The sequence below is a fragment of the Bidens hawaiensis genome, unplaced genomic scaffold (genome assembly GCF_021521415.1).
Source record: "Bidens hawaiensis isolate Kalapana, Puna unplaced genomic scaffold, B.hawaiensis_p1.1 tig00011661_1, whole genome shotgun sequence".
NCBI classification, from domain to species: Eukaryota; Viridiplantae; Streptophyta; class Magnoliopsida; order Asterales; family Asteraceae; genus Bidens; species Bidens hawaiensis.
Window position 1 is genome coordinate 326,400 of NW_027491918.1, and position 18,271 is coordinate 344,670.

At 33.6% G+C, this 18,271-nt stretch overlaps 1 protein-coding gene across 1 annotated transcript; it reads right to left on the bottom strand.

Annotated features, from left to right (window-relative positions):
• Nucleotides 1-2,290: 2,290 nt before the first annotated feature.
• On the bottom strand, nt 2,291-8,297 carry LOC143538629 (ABC transporter G family member 1-like). The gene is made up of 8 exons (XM_077032144.1): nt 8,081-8,297; nt 5,258-5,337; nt 4,008-4,472; nt 3,839-3,922; nt 3,491-3,607; nt 3,214-3,408; nt 3,028-3,114; nt 2,291-2,930 (listed from the first exon to the last, which is right to left on the bottom strand). Exons 1-8 carry the CDS (start codon nt 8,295-8,297, stop codon nt 2,307-2,309), a joined length of 1,869 nt encoding a protein of 622 aa, XP_076888259.1. The 3' UTR covers nt 2,291-2,306.
• Between the last annotated feature and the right edge of the window lie 9,974 nt (nt 8,298-18,271).

Sequence of the window (18,271 nt, forward strand, 5' to 3'; positions counted from 1 at the left end):
TTCTAATTTATTTAATAACTAGTTTTTATCCCCCGTATTACGGGGGTTGTTTTATATTATTTGTTCTAATATTTATTTATTTTTTGAGTTTATATTTTTTTATTGTATGAAAGTTAATAATATAATTATGGTTTGGTGATAAATTGTTTCACAAATAAATGATATGTTATAACCCGATTTAAAAGCTATATGGTTTTGATGAGACCCAAACCCGTTTATTTATTTTACTATAAAATTGGTTTTTTAATTAAATAATATTTAAGTTAATAATATACTTATGGTTTGATGAGACCCAAAACCCGTTTATCTTTTCACTGTAAAATTGGTTTGTTAATTTAATATATATATATATATATATATATATATATATATATATTAAAATAAATAAGATATTAATTTTTAGTATATCCTATATTATAGGATTTTTATATCAATAATTTGGTGAGGATAGTTTTTAATTTAATGAGATGTTATAACCTGTTTAAGGAATATCTGGGTTTGATAAGACTCATACCTTTGAATTCGAGTCAAATGCATGAGAAGCCTCCATTTAAAAATCAAGCAAATCTGGTGACTCCAAAAAAGAGGGGAGCGACCACATCGCAACACCTAGGATTTTTGGATCTTCGTTTATATATATTATAGATAAATAAAAGATAATTATGACACCAAGTTATTCAATTTGGTCATTGAACTTTGGATCTCCACCGAACCGCCCCTTGAGATCTTCCATACCACCCTTGCACTTTTCGTATTAGTCATTCGGGTCCTTCCATTTGGTGTTGCTCTGTATCCCGATGTGATGAATTTAGCCAGTAGCTCATTTGGATGATTTGTTTGCCGTTAAAAAAAGTTGGCCCTTGGTAATTCGTGCCAACTGCGATATTTGTGATGTATGTGTATCACCGACGGATTACAGTTGGCAACTCTCTTCACCAAAGATATTTCGACAGGATCGATTGTTAGTTATAGTAGTTTGTCTAGTGGTGATAGTATAAAAATTAAATTTGATGATCAATTAAATGCTCGTCACATAACTGTCATCTACAATATCACATTACCTGTTAGAAACTTGTGGCGAACACTGCAGTTTCCCTTGATATGCATTTTGTTGTAATCTAAGGTAGGTCTCACTTGTATCTGGAACGTAGGGTCACATTGGCAAAAATAATTAATAAAACCAACAAATACTACATGTGGAAATTATGCAGTAACGTCGGGACGTTTAATTTGTGAGGACCTCATTGACATTATTATACATACCGGTACCCGCGTCACATGTAGACGGTACCTGTCAATATTCATGAACAAACAACGATAAACACAAGATATAGAAAAAAAAAAGACGACTGAAAAAGAAAAAGAAACATAAAATATGAACATGACAAACCGAACTTGTCAGGTGTTTCTTTAATCGTAAGGAATTTGCTATTCAATGATCAAATTTTACAGTTATAGTCTAGGTACCTAAAAAAGACCATAATTTTCAATAACCAATGGTTTTAATACCAAATCTGTCACACTCTATTATTGTGGAATTACAAGGGGCGGCGAATAAGGTTTCGCAATACATTATTTCATGAGAAAACTAAAGTTTATCCATTCTTTAACTTAATGAATACTACATTGTCCTTGAAAAGCTAGCGCTATTACAACTTGTTTGTAGAAAGTGATAAACAAACGAAACAAAAGCTAAGGGGTTGTTTGGCAACCACTGCACCTGGAAGTGCTGAATCTGTAAGGGGTCTGAATGGTTAAGAGATTTTGAGCCAGTAAGTGCTAAGTCAGTGCTGAATACGCCGATGTGGTGGTGACTGGTGGTGATGCGTGAGTGGCAAACTAAGGGTTATGAATACATGTCAAGGGACCAAGGGGCAAAATTTTCATTCAACATCATATATATTGAAGCTTAATAGGTAAGATGTTTGTTGCCTTATATTTGCAACTTTTGTATGTAACCTTTTTTCTTTTAATCATATGTGATCATTCTAGTGCGAGTTCTCTCGCTTCATAAATACTTTGTTGGGTTTAGTGAACACTTAGAAGGCTAAAGTCACTATGACCGAACCACGTAAATCTCATGTTCGTGTTTTCTTATTATTTTCAAAGTGAGATATTTTTGTGTGTGTTGGTTGTTTCTCCAACAAATACATCATATATAAATGAAAGTACAGCATATACAAATCTCTCTTTAACACTGATAAAGAGGTATGATTGGCACATAATACATTTCAAGATACAAGCTAGGTTCATGTAGACAATAGATGTATAAACAAAAGAGAGATATTACATGGGTTTTAGATTCATCAATTAATACTCAATAAGAAAGTTCTAACAATAGGCTTCACCCACTCAGTTGTCTTTATAATACAAACGAGTATCATCCTGTACACAAACACCATACCAAATACGATTCTGAGATCGACCCACTTAGAGTATCCCATCTCTACTTGCAATACACCCTTCAATATCATATCTCCATCAAGGGTAGGAGGTCCTCCCAAGTACTCAGGAAACTTAAGACCATGAAACTCATTTTTGTACAATCCTTGTAATGCATACTTGTGGAATGAAACATAGTGCATTGGGTATTTCCAAAATACTTGAGCTAGATCATGTGGCAACCTAAAAAATCCAGCACTTAATATCATTACACCTTGGATTCCCGCACCTAATATTATGCCCATGAGCAAATTTGGCACGATGGTAGCCATGATCATCATGAGGCATTCCACGATTAACATTGATGCGAAGAGCATTGATGCAAAATAGATGAAATGTTCACATTCTCTCTGAAGGCCTATAAGCGAGTATGCTATTACACTCGGGACTAGAGATATGGCAAATAGGTAGGGCGTCGAGGAGATCAGATGGCTGATAACAAATGATCCAACCCCATAATGCCCATTTAAACGTTCCCATTGAAACACCTACACGTATGCGGTTACAACATGGTTGTCAAAAACAGAAATTGGAAAAAGATCATTAATTTTTTCGAGATATAACACGTGAAGTGAATCAACAAACCTTCATTTCCTCCATGAAAGATGGGAAACCGCCAATAGACAAGATGGTAAGGAATGAAGTGACAAACACAAGCATTGAAATCCTAGCCTGTCATTGAAATCATGTTAGAAGAGCATTGTATGTTATACATACAATAATTTAAATAATCTACTCTTCTTAACGTGTATATTCCAATATATAACTTACGTTTAAGGAGTTAAATCCGTAACCAAGATCATAGTAGATTGTTCCCACGGAAAATCCTAAAGCGATATATATACCAAGGCGTAGCCAATAGTATCCTATATCGCGGTACATGTTTATGCACGATCTTTTTGCAAGCACCCGACACTGTGTAATGAAGCTAGCTTTCAAGTGTCCTTTTTCAGCCATCCCTCTTTCCTATAGATTTAAAAAATGTGATTATCCACTAATGTATTCAATATAGACCTTGATTATAATAAGAACTAGTGAGATCATGTACTTGTTCACATATAGCAGCTATTTCACTTTTAACATCCATATATATCTCAGATGACTTGTAGGATTCTGAAAGTACATCGACTACTTTCTTACCAGCTAAATGTCCATTAGCATGGTCCTAAACATGGGAAATAAGAAATAGTTAGTACATTGATCAAACAGATTCAACAAGCTAGAACAAAAGTCGAAAAATGGTGTTACACTTATATGCCAAATTGCCAATGTAACATAAGCAACGAAGTTAATATATGAAATTCATCAAATAAGCTAACTTAACCGACTAAATTGAATGATTACAGAATCACATTTAATAATCATTGATGTGAATGAGTGAATAGTTAGGACCTACATCAAAGTCTGTGTTGATAGTTATGAGGAAGTGATCTGCAGGATTTTGTAAATCTGGACAAGGAAAATCATTTGCTGCAAAAAACTGTTTATAACAAAACTTTTATAATTTTGTGAGGATCTTAAGTCTTATAACTTTTCTCATGATCATGATAAGATGGAGAGGTTACTTGATTAGCTTTAAATGTTGGACCGAAATATATTGTTTTCCCCAAAGAGAGAAGACATAGATTATTAAAAAGCCCAAAAACTTGGCTACCAGGTTGATGGATAGCGGCTAAAACCGTCATCTCATATTGTCGAGTGAGCTTAACAATCTGGTTCATGACATAATATGACGCTGCACTGTCAAGACCACTCGTAGGCTCATCAAGCAAGAGAAGTTTAGGGTGTGTTAAAAGTCCTATGCAAACGCTTAGACGTTGTTTTTGGCCACCGCTAAGTCCTTTGATTCCCCAACCACCTATTCTTGTGTTCATGGAATCTTGGAGTCCCATATCTCTTATAATTTTGTCTGCTCTTTCCCTCTTCTGGGATCTTGGCATAGACTTAGGTAGTTGTAGTTCAGCTGAGTAGTATAGTGTTTCTTTAACCGTTAAAGTCCATGTTAAAGCTTTTTCTTGAGCCATATAAGCCTACACCAATATTAAAGAAGAATAACTAGAGTTCACGTTCGAAATATTCAAGAAAAATGATCCGATTCTAGAATAAAATCGCAACCTTGTGTAACATCTCGCCTCTAGTATCAACTAATATTGTCCGTTTTGACCACAATGGGCTTACGGATATGGTTTTGGATTTGGTTGCCCAAGTAGAGACTTCCTAGGAGTTAATCATTCTAGTCTTGCTAGCACTCGAGCAACTTAACTAAGAAACTCTTGATGAGGAACTAATCCAACAGTTGACAGACTCTTATATGGATCAATATTTCGTGCAAGATTTGTAGCATTCGAAACATTTCAAAATAAGATATTGCGTTTTCTAGCTGTCACCCGTAATTTAGGTTGTCATTTACCTTTTTGTTTGTCATTTCGTTTATCGTTTGTACTTTCGGAATTTTGCTATACCTGCCAAAATTAGAAATCTCTATATGAAGGGCCTATTGGAATGTTTTATTCATTCACAAATTTATCAAAAACCAATTAACCTTGAGAACACGTTCTCTACTTATTTTATCGCTTCCGCTCTGCATGAACTATACATTTAATCACAACTATTGCACAAAAAACAAGCCGGTGAGGTGGTGATACTTCATGACAGGTTTTCCTAATGAACCCATAGCCTCTATTGTCTATAGTGAATGTGTGTTTATGTAGTGTATTATTCCTTACGCGTAGAGTTTTCCTTTCCTGTACTCGAATACTATAAATAAATAAATAAATAAATACAAATATTACTCACTAACGAGTTAAGCACATACCATAGTGCCATATGTGAGTCTTTGCTTACTTCCGTTTATTAGAATGCGTCCGGTGTTCCTTACGTTTGATGCCAACCGCCCTGCGATTGTAAACAACAAAGATCTGTAACCATAGTTGCATGTATAATTGACTCAAAAACTTTTCCATCTAAAGGATATAATATCATGCAAGTATTAGAGTTGAAGAAATAACCACATGCATATAGAGTTCTGGTTCGAGATTCTGAAATCTGAAAATTTGAAAACAATATTACAAACCAGTTTTTTTTAACTTCGCGTGTATTTTTTAATCGCCATATGTGATTCGTAACTAACTTTTTTCTCTACTAATTTCTTTTACGTGATTACTTTGCAATGCATGAAACGAGGTCCAAAATGAGATTCATACAATAGAGATATCGGTCTTCAAAGTAGGCGGTTCAAGATTTTGAAGGCTGAAATTAAAAAACAATATTACAAAATAGTTTTGCACAACTTCAAATTTCAATATAGCATCAGTTCCCAAAACTTTTGCATAACAAAAAAAACCTGATGCAAAATTTCCATTGTTACAAAGAGAAGGAAGATAACTTTTTCAGACTTCCCTCTCTCTGACTAACTTTGACATCCCTATATTTTGACTCCTCGCTATTACAAACGGAGGTAACCTCCCTTAAAAAAACTTTCTCATGCGCGCGCGCGCGCACACACACACACACACATATATATATAGGGTTGGTATCATTTAAGAACCCCAAAAATGTTAAGAACAACAATCAAACATTTTTTTCATTTTTTTATATACTAACATTATTTAAGAGTAGTTTTATCATATATTATATAAAAAATTTTGATTACATATATAAATCGCAAGTTTACATATGTGTAAAATTTATGTATTAACATATTTACATAGGTGTAAAATAAAACATAGATATGTATAAAAACTAATTTTCAAAACTATAATTATAAACATAGATATACAAAATGATGAAACTACACTCAAATAACATTAACATACAACATTTTTTATAAAAAACGTTAGTTTTCAATGGTTCCTTCAAGTTCTTAAATAATTTAAGGGTTCTGTAATGATACTCATCCTATATATATATATATATATGGTGAGAATCTTTAGAGAACTATTTAAAATTAAGAACTATTTTAGGAAAAAAAAGCCTCTTAAAAAAATTACAACATGAAAAAAACAAATAAATTAAAAAAGTAAAAAAAACCAAATAAATTTATTTTTCATCCCGGTTTCATAAAAAAATCCTAATTACATATGTATATTTTTATTTAATCTCGATTTACATAATGTACACATATATACATTTAATTTATCTTAATTGTACATATGTGTATAAAGAATAAAATACATAAAATTAAAAAATAAGTATTATACATATATTTATAATTTTTCCAAATCGATATTTTAAAAAAATTGTTTTTGCTGAGATGAAAAATAAAATTTTTGGTTCTTTTACTTTTTTTATTTTCACGTTTTGTTTGTTTTATAAATTTTATTATTTTTCTTAAAAAGTGTTTTTTTTTGTGTTTCAAAATGTTTCTCAAAGTTCTTAATTTTAAAATGAAAATGGTTCTCACATGATCCCAATTATATATATATATATATATATATATATATATATATATAACAATTGTTTTGTGAAAAGTATGAGAATGTTTTAAAATAAAGTAAACCACCTAAATAGGACACTATAACTTGTAAATAGAAAAGTATACAACTTTTAGAAACTAACAATCTTAACCAGTGGATCCTAGATCTAAGGGTGTACATCTATTCTATGCTTACATTAACCTTACCATATATATATATATATATGATCAGGATCATCAGATAACTTTTTTGAAATTGAGAACTATGAGAACCATTTTGGACAACAAAAAACCCAAAAATAAAAAAAATTATAAAATAAAAAAAACACAAAAATCAAAAAAGTAAAAAAACCAAAATTCTTATTTTATCATCCCAGTTTCATAAAAAAAATTGGTTTAGCTAAATTATATACACATATGTATAATATATACATATATGTACATTTACATGTTTTTTTTGTACACATGTGTATAATTTAAGATAAATGATACTGTACATATGTATATATTAAGTAACTAAAGATTATATAAAATTATACATATGTGTATAATACGACGTTTTTTTAATTTTTTTAACGAAACCGGAATGAAGTATAAGAATTTTGTTTTTTTTTTTACTTTTTTAAAATTTTTATTATTTTTTGTTTTATGATTTTTTTAATAATTTTTTAAAGGTGTTTTTAGTGGTCCAAAATGGTTCTCAAAGTTCTCAATTTGCAAAGGGTTCTCTTAAGATCCTTACCCTATATATATATATATATATATATATATATATATATATATATATATATATATATATATGGAAGGGTTATCCTAAAACAAATAGTTTTCTAGGAAGATTAGAATAAATCAAAGCTATTAGATCATATTAATCAATGGTTGAGATTTAAAATTACCAAAAACCGTTATAGTTCCCTAAAATTACACTTTCACCATTATAACCGACATAGTTTACTAAAATTGTTCTTTTACCATATATTGTAACGCCACATGTCAAATATCTGATGGTTCTTAATTACCATTCTTAGGAAAATTCTTATTTGTATTTGAATATTTTCTATATATATTATATATATATATATATTCAACAAAAGGAATCCAAAGGAATTTAGTAGCTAGGATATATTGAAAATTTACTTACCATGGTGTAAAGTTACCATATGGGTTTAAACAACTTTTAGAAAAAAAAATGAGGCAATTTTAAAGAGTCAAATGATTACATACCAGCCAAAGAATCAAGAAGAGTAGATTTGCCACAACCGGAAGGACCCATAATAGCCACAATCTCTCCTGGTTTGGCATAACCGGTAGCACCACAAAGTATGGTATTACATGCATCTTTTTCATTATAGCTCGAAGCCGAAACTCGAAGCTCATTCCATGTCAAATAGGCTCCGCTACTTCGCTTCATCGCAAGGGACTTGGAATCAACCATTTCCATTTCCGCCTTTCCTGGGAGAGGGAGAAGGATAAAGTGAGTTGATCTGGAGTAGTTCGAGATGGGAGGAAGACTAGGGACGATATATATAACAAGAACATTACAATGGTTATTTACTTATTTTATGAATTTGTTTTTTATATTTAATGTCCTTTGTTTACATTCGTGACACATGGGAGAGAAATGCATGCATCATCATAATTATAAACCTAAACAAATTAATTTGATTGGTATATATATACCAAAATGAGAACAAGAGCCAAGCTGAAATAGAAACCTTTTTAATTCTTCAAAGTGGAATATTATCTTGATAGCTATTTATGAATTCTCAGCCATTCACACAAATTATATATATATAATAATAATAATAAGAAATAAAATCTGTTTATTATGCACGTTTTAAATAAACGAGAGATCGACTGTCATGTTCTGTGACCTTACATGTATTTCTTTATGTTTGCATCACAAGAATCATACCCACTGGAATACCATAAAATTTCGACAACGCGATTACGCGAAAAAGAAAAACACAAGGCTCTAATCATCTCTGGATCTAGATTTCTAATTTATACTATTTCTGTTCTCCTTTACTTTACTGCTAGTTGGTCGAGGAACTAAGATTATGATATAACAAAGTAATTGGAATTGAAGCAAAGGATTCACTTTTAATTGAGTAATTGATTTCAGGAAAAAAAAATGTGTACATCACATATATAAGCCTCTTAAATAGAACGTAGCCACATACACTTCACCAGGTTCGGCTTCACTTTTCAGTTTTATACATAACCTATTGGTGCGATTTAGAGAGAATTCATTCTTTTTCGGCGAGTGAACCCACTATCATTTTAAAAAAGTATTCGAACCCACTGATTATGAAAATGTAGTCAAAAGAAACTTTAGTAATGAATTTTTTTTATAAAATATAGAAAGTTAAAAAAAGTACGTATAAAATATAGAAAGTTAAAAAAAGTATAAAAGTTACTAACAAACATTATAATATAAGTGGGTCAATAATATAACCCATATATATGTATATTATAAAAAAGACCCAAAATTATTAATAGATAGGGTTAACAAGTACAACCCGATTAACTTTAAACATAATATCTAATTAAAAATTAAATAAAAAAGCGAAAAACAATGACCAATTAATTTCTTTTCTATCGACCAGGTCCAGACTATCGCCTCATTCACCAGTCTGGGCCCGAAAACAACAACGATGTAATTTTGTTATGAGAGTGATATTGCGTTTTATTTATTTGGCCACATGACCAATTTGACACATCCGGGCCAGAAAATTTTGACACCCATAAAAAAGCGAGTGATGATCCCGAACAGTCTGAAAAAATTTCTGGCTCCGCACTGATCAAACGTAAAAGAGAAAGCAACGACTCATTCCATAAGATCAATGGCGAAACTTGGATGAAAACACCAAGGGGCCATACTCCATACGTATAAAAATTTTCATAAACCAGGGGAGGGCTTAAACTATTCAGACGAAAACGGGTGCGCCCTTGCATAACTGCATAAGACTCATATTGTCAATAAAAGAACACAATAATGAATATTAACACAAACAAACGATTTCTTGGATTAATCAATATAGGATCAATCTTGGTTCATTTATTTTTTCACATCCTCTAATTTATTCATTTCATCCCGTATAATCTTTTCCCTACTATTACGCTCTTTTCCAACATGCAAATTTTTAGTGAGATCTGTTTCTTTAAACATTTGATGTATATGACCTGTAAAACCCTCTATTTTTATAACATATCCTTGAAGGATTAATTGATTATAACTTAGAGTGTTTCTATCAATGTCGGGGACATAAAATACATTGGGGATAAACAAATTTTCTTGGTTTGTTTCAGCAACTACGGTTCCTAATCCTCTTATGAGCGCAGTCCCTGTATTCCCAATACATGTTTTTATACCATAGGAACTTTTGATACATTTAAACATAGATAGGTTACCTGATACATGAGGTTTGGCATTGTAACTTATATCCCACATGTTTGCCCAAAAACCTATGTCAGAACCTACAACCAATAAATCTTCGTGATAGTAATCTGTATTGACTTGATTTCTGGTTCCCACTGTCAAGGATTGTCGGACTTGTTGTGTGGTCTCATCGTCTTCTTTAATCGGGCAGTGGGCAATCAAATGCCCAACTTCGTTGCAGTAATAGCATCGCCGTTGGTTCTTCTTGTCCTTTCTTCGTTTTATCTTTTGTTGTTCCATTATGCAGTGTTGACAGGATTTCATATTGATAATGAATCGTGAAATATAAATTGAGAGTTTTGTGTGTGAGAATCGATCAAACAAACGTGGCTCTGATACCAGTTTATTGTAAATCAGAGAACACAATAATGAATATTAACACAAACAAACGATTTCTTGGATTAATCAATATAGGATTAATCTTGGTTCATTTCTTTTGTCACATCCTCTAATTTATTCATTTCAACTCGGACACTTGGTAAAACACAACTGGCCTAACAACTCAAATTCGAAAATAGAACTAGACCACATAGAGTCATAGACACATGCATGTAGTTAGTGAATCACGTGTTGCATGATTTTGGATCATTATTCGACACTTACTCTAAATTTGAATTAACTTCATAACTCCTGGAAGAAGTGCAAGTTGTTCATTAGTGTTGCAATGAATCAATGATAAAAAACAACATTTTCTTGTGCTACAATTTCCTGGATATTGGGTGCTTGAGTTTAATGCGCTTTTAAGTACTGATTGTGCAGAATAAGGCTATTGCTAAGGTTTATTGTCGACATGTTGTCACGATAAATGGTAGTAGCAGTAGTTTGAGGCAATCCCAACTTTTCAAGGTTTCAGTGCAACAAGATAGCTTGATACAATGATACGTGGATGCAGTTGCTAAAATGTATACTCAGCCTCAGTGCTAGATAAGGCAACAATGGTTTATTTCTTTGAACTCCAGCTAACTACACCACTACCAATGGAGAACACACAACTGGCCCAATCAATATCGATGAACCGAGCCATTTTGATACTTGCCCCCTTATCATACCGTATACCAAAAGTGGATGTGTTTGCAATATACCTCACTACTTTTTTGGTTGGCATGGGATGAAGTTTTGATGGAGATTGCATGAACCAAGACACGAGACCAACTACATAATTTAAACCTGGCCTAGTGTTGGTTAAGTATATCAATCCACCTACCAAACTTCTATACACTTACTCGATCATATAGTGTGTATGAATGATTTTAAATCCTCGAATGACTGTAACTCCCAGCTATAGTTTCAACATGAAACTTGATTAGTGTTTAGCTTCGCGAAAGTTACATGTATACTCATTGTAAATGATCACTTGGCCAAGTGAGAGAATGTTTGAAATAACCTAATTATGTGACCATCATATCATGCTCATGTAACTAAAGTTAATCAAATTGACATAACTACAAGTTCCCAGTATTTACTTGATGGCCAAGTCCCAAGCCAATCAAATAAACGAACAAAGAAATATACCGAACTTAACTTATTATTATATCAAGGAAACTAGCTCAAAGCCTCATCATATCATGCTCATGTAACTAAAGTTAATCAAATTAACATAACTACAAGTTCCCGGTATTTATTTGATGGTCAAGTCCCAAGCCAATCAAATAAACGAACAAAGAAATATACCGAACTTCACTTATTATAATATCAAGGAAACTAGCTCAAAACTTTAATACAATAAACTTTAAAAAATGATAATAGTGGGTGATATCTAACTCTAACTTGTTAGATCTATTTATACTAGTTTAGCCAACTTGCCAACTACTTGCATTTAGGACAACTAGTTGACATAAATGTCCAACCACCAAATTTATGACCAACTACATTAGTTAAGGCTAACTACATAAGTTAATTCCAACTACCATATAGCCTTTTAATCCCATACACCATAATGAGATACTTATGCCCGAACTTGACGTGTCCGACTCGATTAATTACCAACATTCACCCCCTAATTTCCGAGTCTGATTTCGGGAGGTCTTCAACTCCAAGTAACTCGCGCATCTCCTTGAACGCCTTTACTTCTTCAATTTTGGAAACGGCTACCAAGAGATCATCGACATATACCACAATAATCAATATGGACTTGGTTGATTTCTTCACGTATACGGCTTGTTCCTCAATACATCTTTTGAAACCCATCTCACTTAGAACTCCTTTTAACTTTGAGTTCCAAGCTCTTGGAGCTTGTTTTAGCCTATAAAGAGCCTTTGAGAGTTTAAACACTTTATGACTCTTTCCTTCCTTTACGACCTCATCTGGTTGTTCAACAAACGCTTCTTCTAGTAAATCACCATGTAAGAAGGCGGATTTTACATCCATGTGATGTACCTCCCACACTTCACTCGCGACTAAAGCTAGAATAAGTCGAATTGTCTCGAGTTGGGCCACTGGTGCGAACATATCATCGTAATCGATCCCATGTCCTTGTACATACCCCGTTGCAACTAACCATGCCTTATACTTGTTTACCGACCCATCTAAAACTTTCTTAACTTTGAAAACTCACTTTACCCCGTCAGGACAAACCATAAGCTTCCACGTGTTTTTTTTCTCGATTGATTCCAACTCGGATTTCAATGTTTGAACCCACTCTCTACTTTTTTTTGCTTCTTCATGTTTTGTAGGTCTGTCTTCAATTAAAAGCATTAAATCTTTATCGAGTACATAATCATCAAGGTATCTTGGTGGAACCGACACCCATGCGGACCTCCTAAGTCCGGAACCAAACTCGTGATCCAAAATTGAGTTGTTGTTGATATTTGGGTTAGATGATGAGCCCAAGCTGCTCCTGTTTGGGCCTGCTGAAACGCTCGAGCCATTGATCGGAATAGACTCGTACTCATTTTCGTTATTGAATTGCACATCTTGCTCTCCCCAATCGATAACAAAATCTTGCCAAACACGCTCATCAACTGTTTCGTTGGAATTCTCGAGCCAATTCCACCCTTTTCCTTTATCAAATTTAACATCCCGACTAACCATAACTTTCTTTGTAGCCGGGTTGAATAAGCGAAAAGCCTTGGAACCATGCTCGTTTCCAAGATACACTAATTTCTTACTCCGATCATCGAGTTTCTTTAGGTGTTGGGTTGGGATTTTTGCGAATGCAGTACAACCAAATACCTTTAAATGACTTATATTCGATTTCTGCTATTTGAATGCTTCATTCGGAGTCTTGTCTTTTATCGCTCGGGTCGTTACTCGGCCTGCCATGTTTGAGAAATCCGGTCTTCGTTTACGAGTAAACACATGTTTTTTACAACACGCATCTTGACCTTGTAAAGTCGGTTCGTCTTTGGTACTTTCATAATTAGCCTACTGTTACGATCATACATCCAAAGATCGTTCTTTTTCAGAAGAACCTCACACCCATTATCCGTAGCTTGAACCAAGCTCAATATTACACAGAAGACTAGGTATAAAATAAATATTAGTAATTTGTTTTACCTCCCCGTTGTTGCAATGCAACATAATAATGCATTTCTCTTTGATCTTAACTTGGGAATGATCGCCAAAACGGACTCGGCCTGCAACCTTTTCATTAAGCTTTGAAAAGAATGACTGCTCTCCCGTCATGTGATTGCTAGCACTATTATCGAGGTACTAGATCCCTTCTTCCGGTCCTTCGGATTGGTACCGACTTGGTAAAACTTTCTCCTCGTTTAAGTAGACTGACTCATCTACTTGTTGTAACATCATAAGGTTCTCGTTGGCCTCGGTTAGATTTGTTTCCTTCATTCGTTCTGGGCAAGAGGAAGCAAAATGACCCATCTGGTCACATCGGTAACATTGTAACTTTGACCGAAACTTACTATTATGTTTTTCATTGGTTTGTTGTTCGAAGTTGTCTCGGGTTCCCTTATTTTGGCCATTATCTCGACCTCGACCCCTACCCCAATTTCCACCGGTTCCTCATCCCCTTCCTCTACTTGATTCACAATTCCGGTTATCGGAATAATGAAATAGTAGATTACCTTGATCTACTCTACGTCTTCAAACCCAACCGTCTTTAGATCTAGGATTGTTCAAGTGAAGCAACAGTATGAACAAATCGACGAGGTAAGCTTCTAAGAAATTTCTTGACAATTTTCTGTTGCTCGAAAGTTTCTCCGAGTGTGGCAGAGTTCGAAGAGATCGGAATATTCTGTTTGCATAATCATCGATCTTTTCTGAATCTTTCGTCTTCAAGGCATCAAACTCAACTATCAATGTTTGAAGCCTTGCTTCTCTTACCCTTTCGGATCCTAGATGTCGGGTTCGGATTGCTTTCCACATCTCTTTTGCCGAGTTCATACTGTCAACTAATTGCAAAATCTGTTGTTCAGGTATGGATCGGAAAACTAGGGCGGTCGCCACATTATTTATCTTTGCATCAGTCGTACCAGGATCTATCACATCTTATATGCTATACACATTAAAAATAACCTTCATGCGGAGTGCCTATACTGTGTAGTTTGTTGCTGTTAACATCGGGCATTGAAACGAGCTCGAGCTACTGCCCTGCTTGGCTAGCGGCGGTGGTGTAGTTGAGTCACCCATGACTGATCAACCCAACTTGTTTGAACAATATTTGATTAAACCTAGCTCGTTCAACCAAAGTATAAACACCTCGGTTTCTCTCATTCTTGACAGCAACGGACGCTTATCGATTGGTCCTTGAACGACTCTGATACCAATTCAAGTCCCAAGCCAATCAAATAAACGAACAAAGAGATATACCGAACTTCACTTATTATTATATCAAGGAAATTAGCTCAAAACCTTAATACAATAAACTTTGAAAGATGATAGTGGTGGGTGATATCTAACTCTAACCTGTTAGATCTATTTATACTAGTTTAGCCAACTTGTCAACTACTTGCATTTATGTCCAACTACTTGACATAAATGTCCAACTACCAAACTTATGGCCAACTACATAAGTTAATGCCAACTACATTAGTTAATGCCAACTAACATATAGCCTCTTAATCCCATGCACCATAATGAGATACTTAGGCCCGAACATGTCCGACTCGGTTAATTACTAAGAGATGGAAGTAATTATAATATATTAAAGAACTTTATAACGTTCCATTAGATGCCTTCATGAAGAGAATCAAGAAGTTTCATAACTGATCACCATCATTAATCATAATCATGGATCACTAGTAATATATAAAACCGTAAAGAACACCAATCAAAATCTCTCCCATCCTCATAAAAAATTTTAGAATAATAGAAGTTTGTTTATATGATCATTATATCTTACTTCAAACTTATTTTTAATAAAAATTTACAATCTATTACATGTTTATCTAGAAACTACTAATCTATTTACAAATATATTATTTATATCCTTCAAATTTGTTTCTTATTGAAAATTTTAAAGTGAAAAAGAAATAAGTAATGCTAGAAATCGCTCGATGTTCGATCGAAAAATGCTTGATACGATTTTAGCTCGTTTCTGTTTTCGATCGGTTCGAATTTCAGCCGTTCGGTTCGGTTCGGTTGTAAACGAGCCAAGCAATGAGCAAGGCTTCGCTTGGTTCGGCTCGGCTCGTGAACAGCCCTAGCCAGGAGGTCTATAACCTTACAATAAGTAAATGGCCCATGTAGCAATGATTCATCGGCCCAATATACCCACGGACCAGCCTCTAAAAGTGAATATGGGTAATTGTAATTTTACATCCACTATATATAAAAGTAAGCTTACTATGGCCTTGACTCTAATAATTTGGAAGGGACCCTGCCCTATCAAACAGTTTGATATCATTTGACTTCAAGCCCTTTTGATACATGACGGTTAGATACTAAGTTACTAGCTGCATTGATAACTGATAATTAGGGAAGATATTATGACCAGAATATCGAACAAGGACTTAAAATCAGAAGTTTGCTAGATTGGTTAATGGTATCTATTTTGAGGTCGATGAAATGAATCTTCGTGTTCGTCCTTCAAAAATCGATACTAACATTACATATGTGCTTGTGCTGGTAAGATAGAGGCTACCAACCAAACTTCTTAAAGTCCAGTATCTAAATCGGTTTCCAAGTTGATTTTGTCAATCGTGTACCATGCTCCATAGGTGTAGTAGTCAGTGAACGAACAATCGATTAACCTAAATTTTTTAAGTAACCCATTAACATATTTCTGCTGAGATAATAGTAATGTCTCTTGATTATATCTAATTTCCACATTGAGAAAGCAATGTAGAATCCATAAGCCGGTCATATCAAATTTCTTATGCATGGAAGTGTTAAAATTTAATAACTTACTCCGTGAATTGATGGTAATAATGAGATCGTCAACGTACAAGAAAACAAATAGTAGAGCCTCGTTTGAATGATTTATAAACAATGTGTGCTCGAAGGTACATTTCCGAAACCCATTGTTATGAAAAATAATTATCAATTCAGCTCGACTAAGCTAGCCCGAGGAGCTTGTTTTAGCCCATATAAAGCTCTTTTAAGTAAGCATACTTCATGTTCTTCTCCTTCTTTGATATGAGCTTCTGGTTGTTGTAGGTAAACTCATTCGTTTAAATATCAATTCAAGAATGCTAATTTAACATCCATTTGCAAGAGCAATGATTAGTCCAACTGTCTCGAATCTTGTAACCGAAGCAAGTATTTCTTGACAATCGATGCCATATTTTGAGAATCCCCCTTTCCTACCAATAAAGCCTTATGTTTATCTAGTTCGCATTTTTTGTTAAACTTTGTCATGTATATCCATTATGTTCCTATATGTCTTTGATGTTGGGGCAAGTCAAGTAGTTCCTATGCCTTCAAGTTCTCGAATCTGTTTCAGGATCTATAGAATCTATCCTCCTCTTTTCTTTGTTAGCCTAAACGTTATGGGGACCGAAACAATGTAGAACACAAAACTGTCAAGAGACTCATGGGTTTTCGGATTTAAAGGCACAATGTTTTCGTATAAGTTACTAATACATCTTGTGCATATCGGAATGCTTTCGGGAGAAGAATCATCCATTTCACCTTCTAAAGAGGTGTTGGAATGTGACGATACATCATTGTTTTGGTCACTATACGTGTTAAAGTATTTGGGCTTCTTGGTGAGTTATTATCATAGTTTGTCAATAGCTCTACTTGAGGTTTATCTAGGGGTGTCAATCGTGACAGGTTGGCAGATTGAAGGGCTTTTGATTGGAAAGTTGGCGTATTGAGCTTCTTCAACCTTAATTCGACCCATATATTTATCCGTGTCACGTCAACCCACTGAAATTAATATGTGTAATACCTAGTGAACATTTTAAACACTTAATTCCAATTAATACAAGACATTTTATAATTTGTGATATTTTTAATTGTTTTTGTGCATATATCTTTTATTCCCGATTAACAAACTTGGGCTTACACGTTTAGCTCATGATTAGAATAAGCGAATACGAATAATTAAAAAATAGACGATTAAATATAATAAAATAAAAATGTTGGGAATGAATAGTTGATAAAAAAAAGTTTAAAAAGAACATTAATTTTACTTTTAAAAGTTAATGTTTATTTTAAAATCAAAATATTTAACTTAACATTTCTCATATGTAAAATCAAAAGTTTAACTTCTCTAAAACTCTTAAATGAGCCTTGTTCAGGTTGACATGTTTAAAAAAACGAGTCATATCAACTGACCCAAAACTTATTATTATTATTTTTTTGTGACGGGTTCGGAGCGTGTTCCATATAGTGTCACGAATTGCTGCCTTTATTGTCTCTTATCCTTACACTAACATATTAACCTTAAACCTTGTCCTTATAATACCATCACATCACATCACATCACACATCACATTAATAGGGATTGATTGGTAACGTAGGGTTGTTAGTATATATAGACCGGTGTTGTATACAATATAGACTGATTGGTATTGTTCGTATTTAGACCGGTGTTGGATAGAAATAGAATATAGACTCTCCTGTATGCA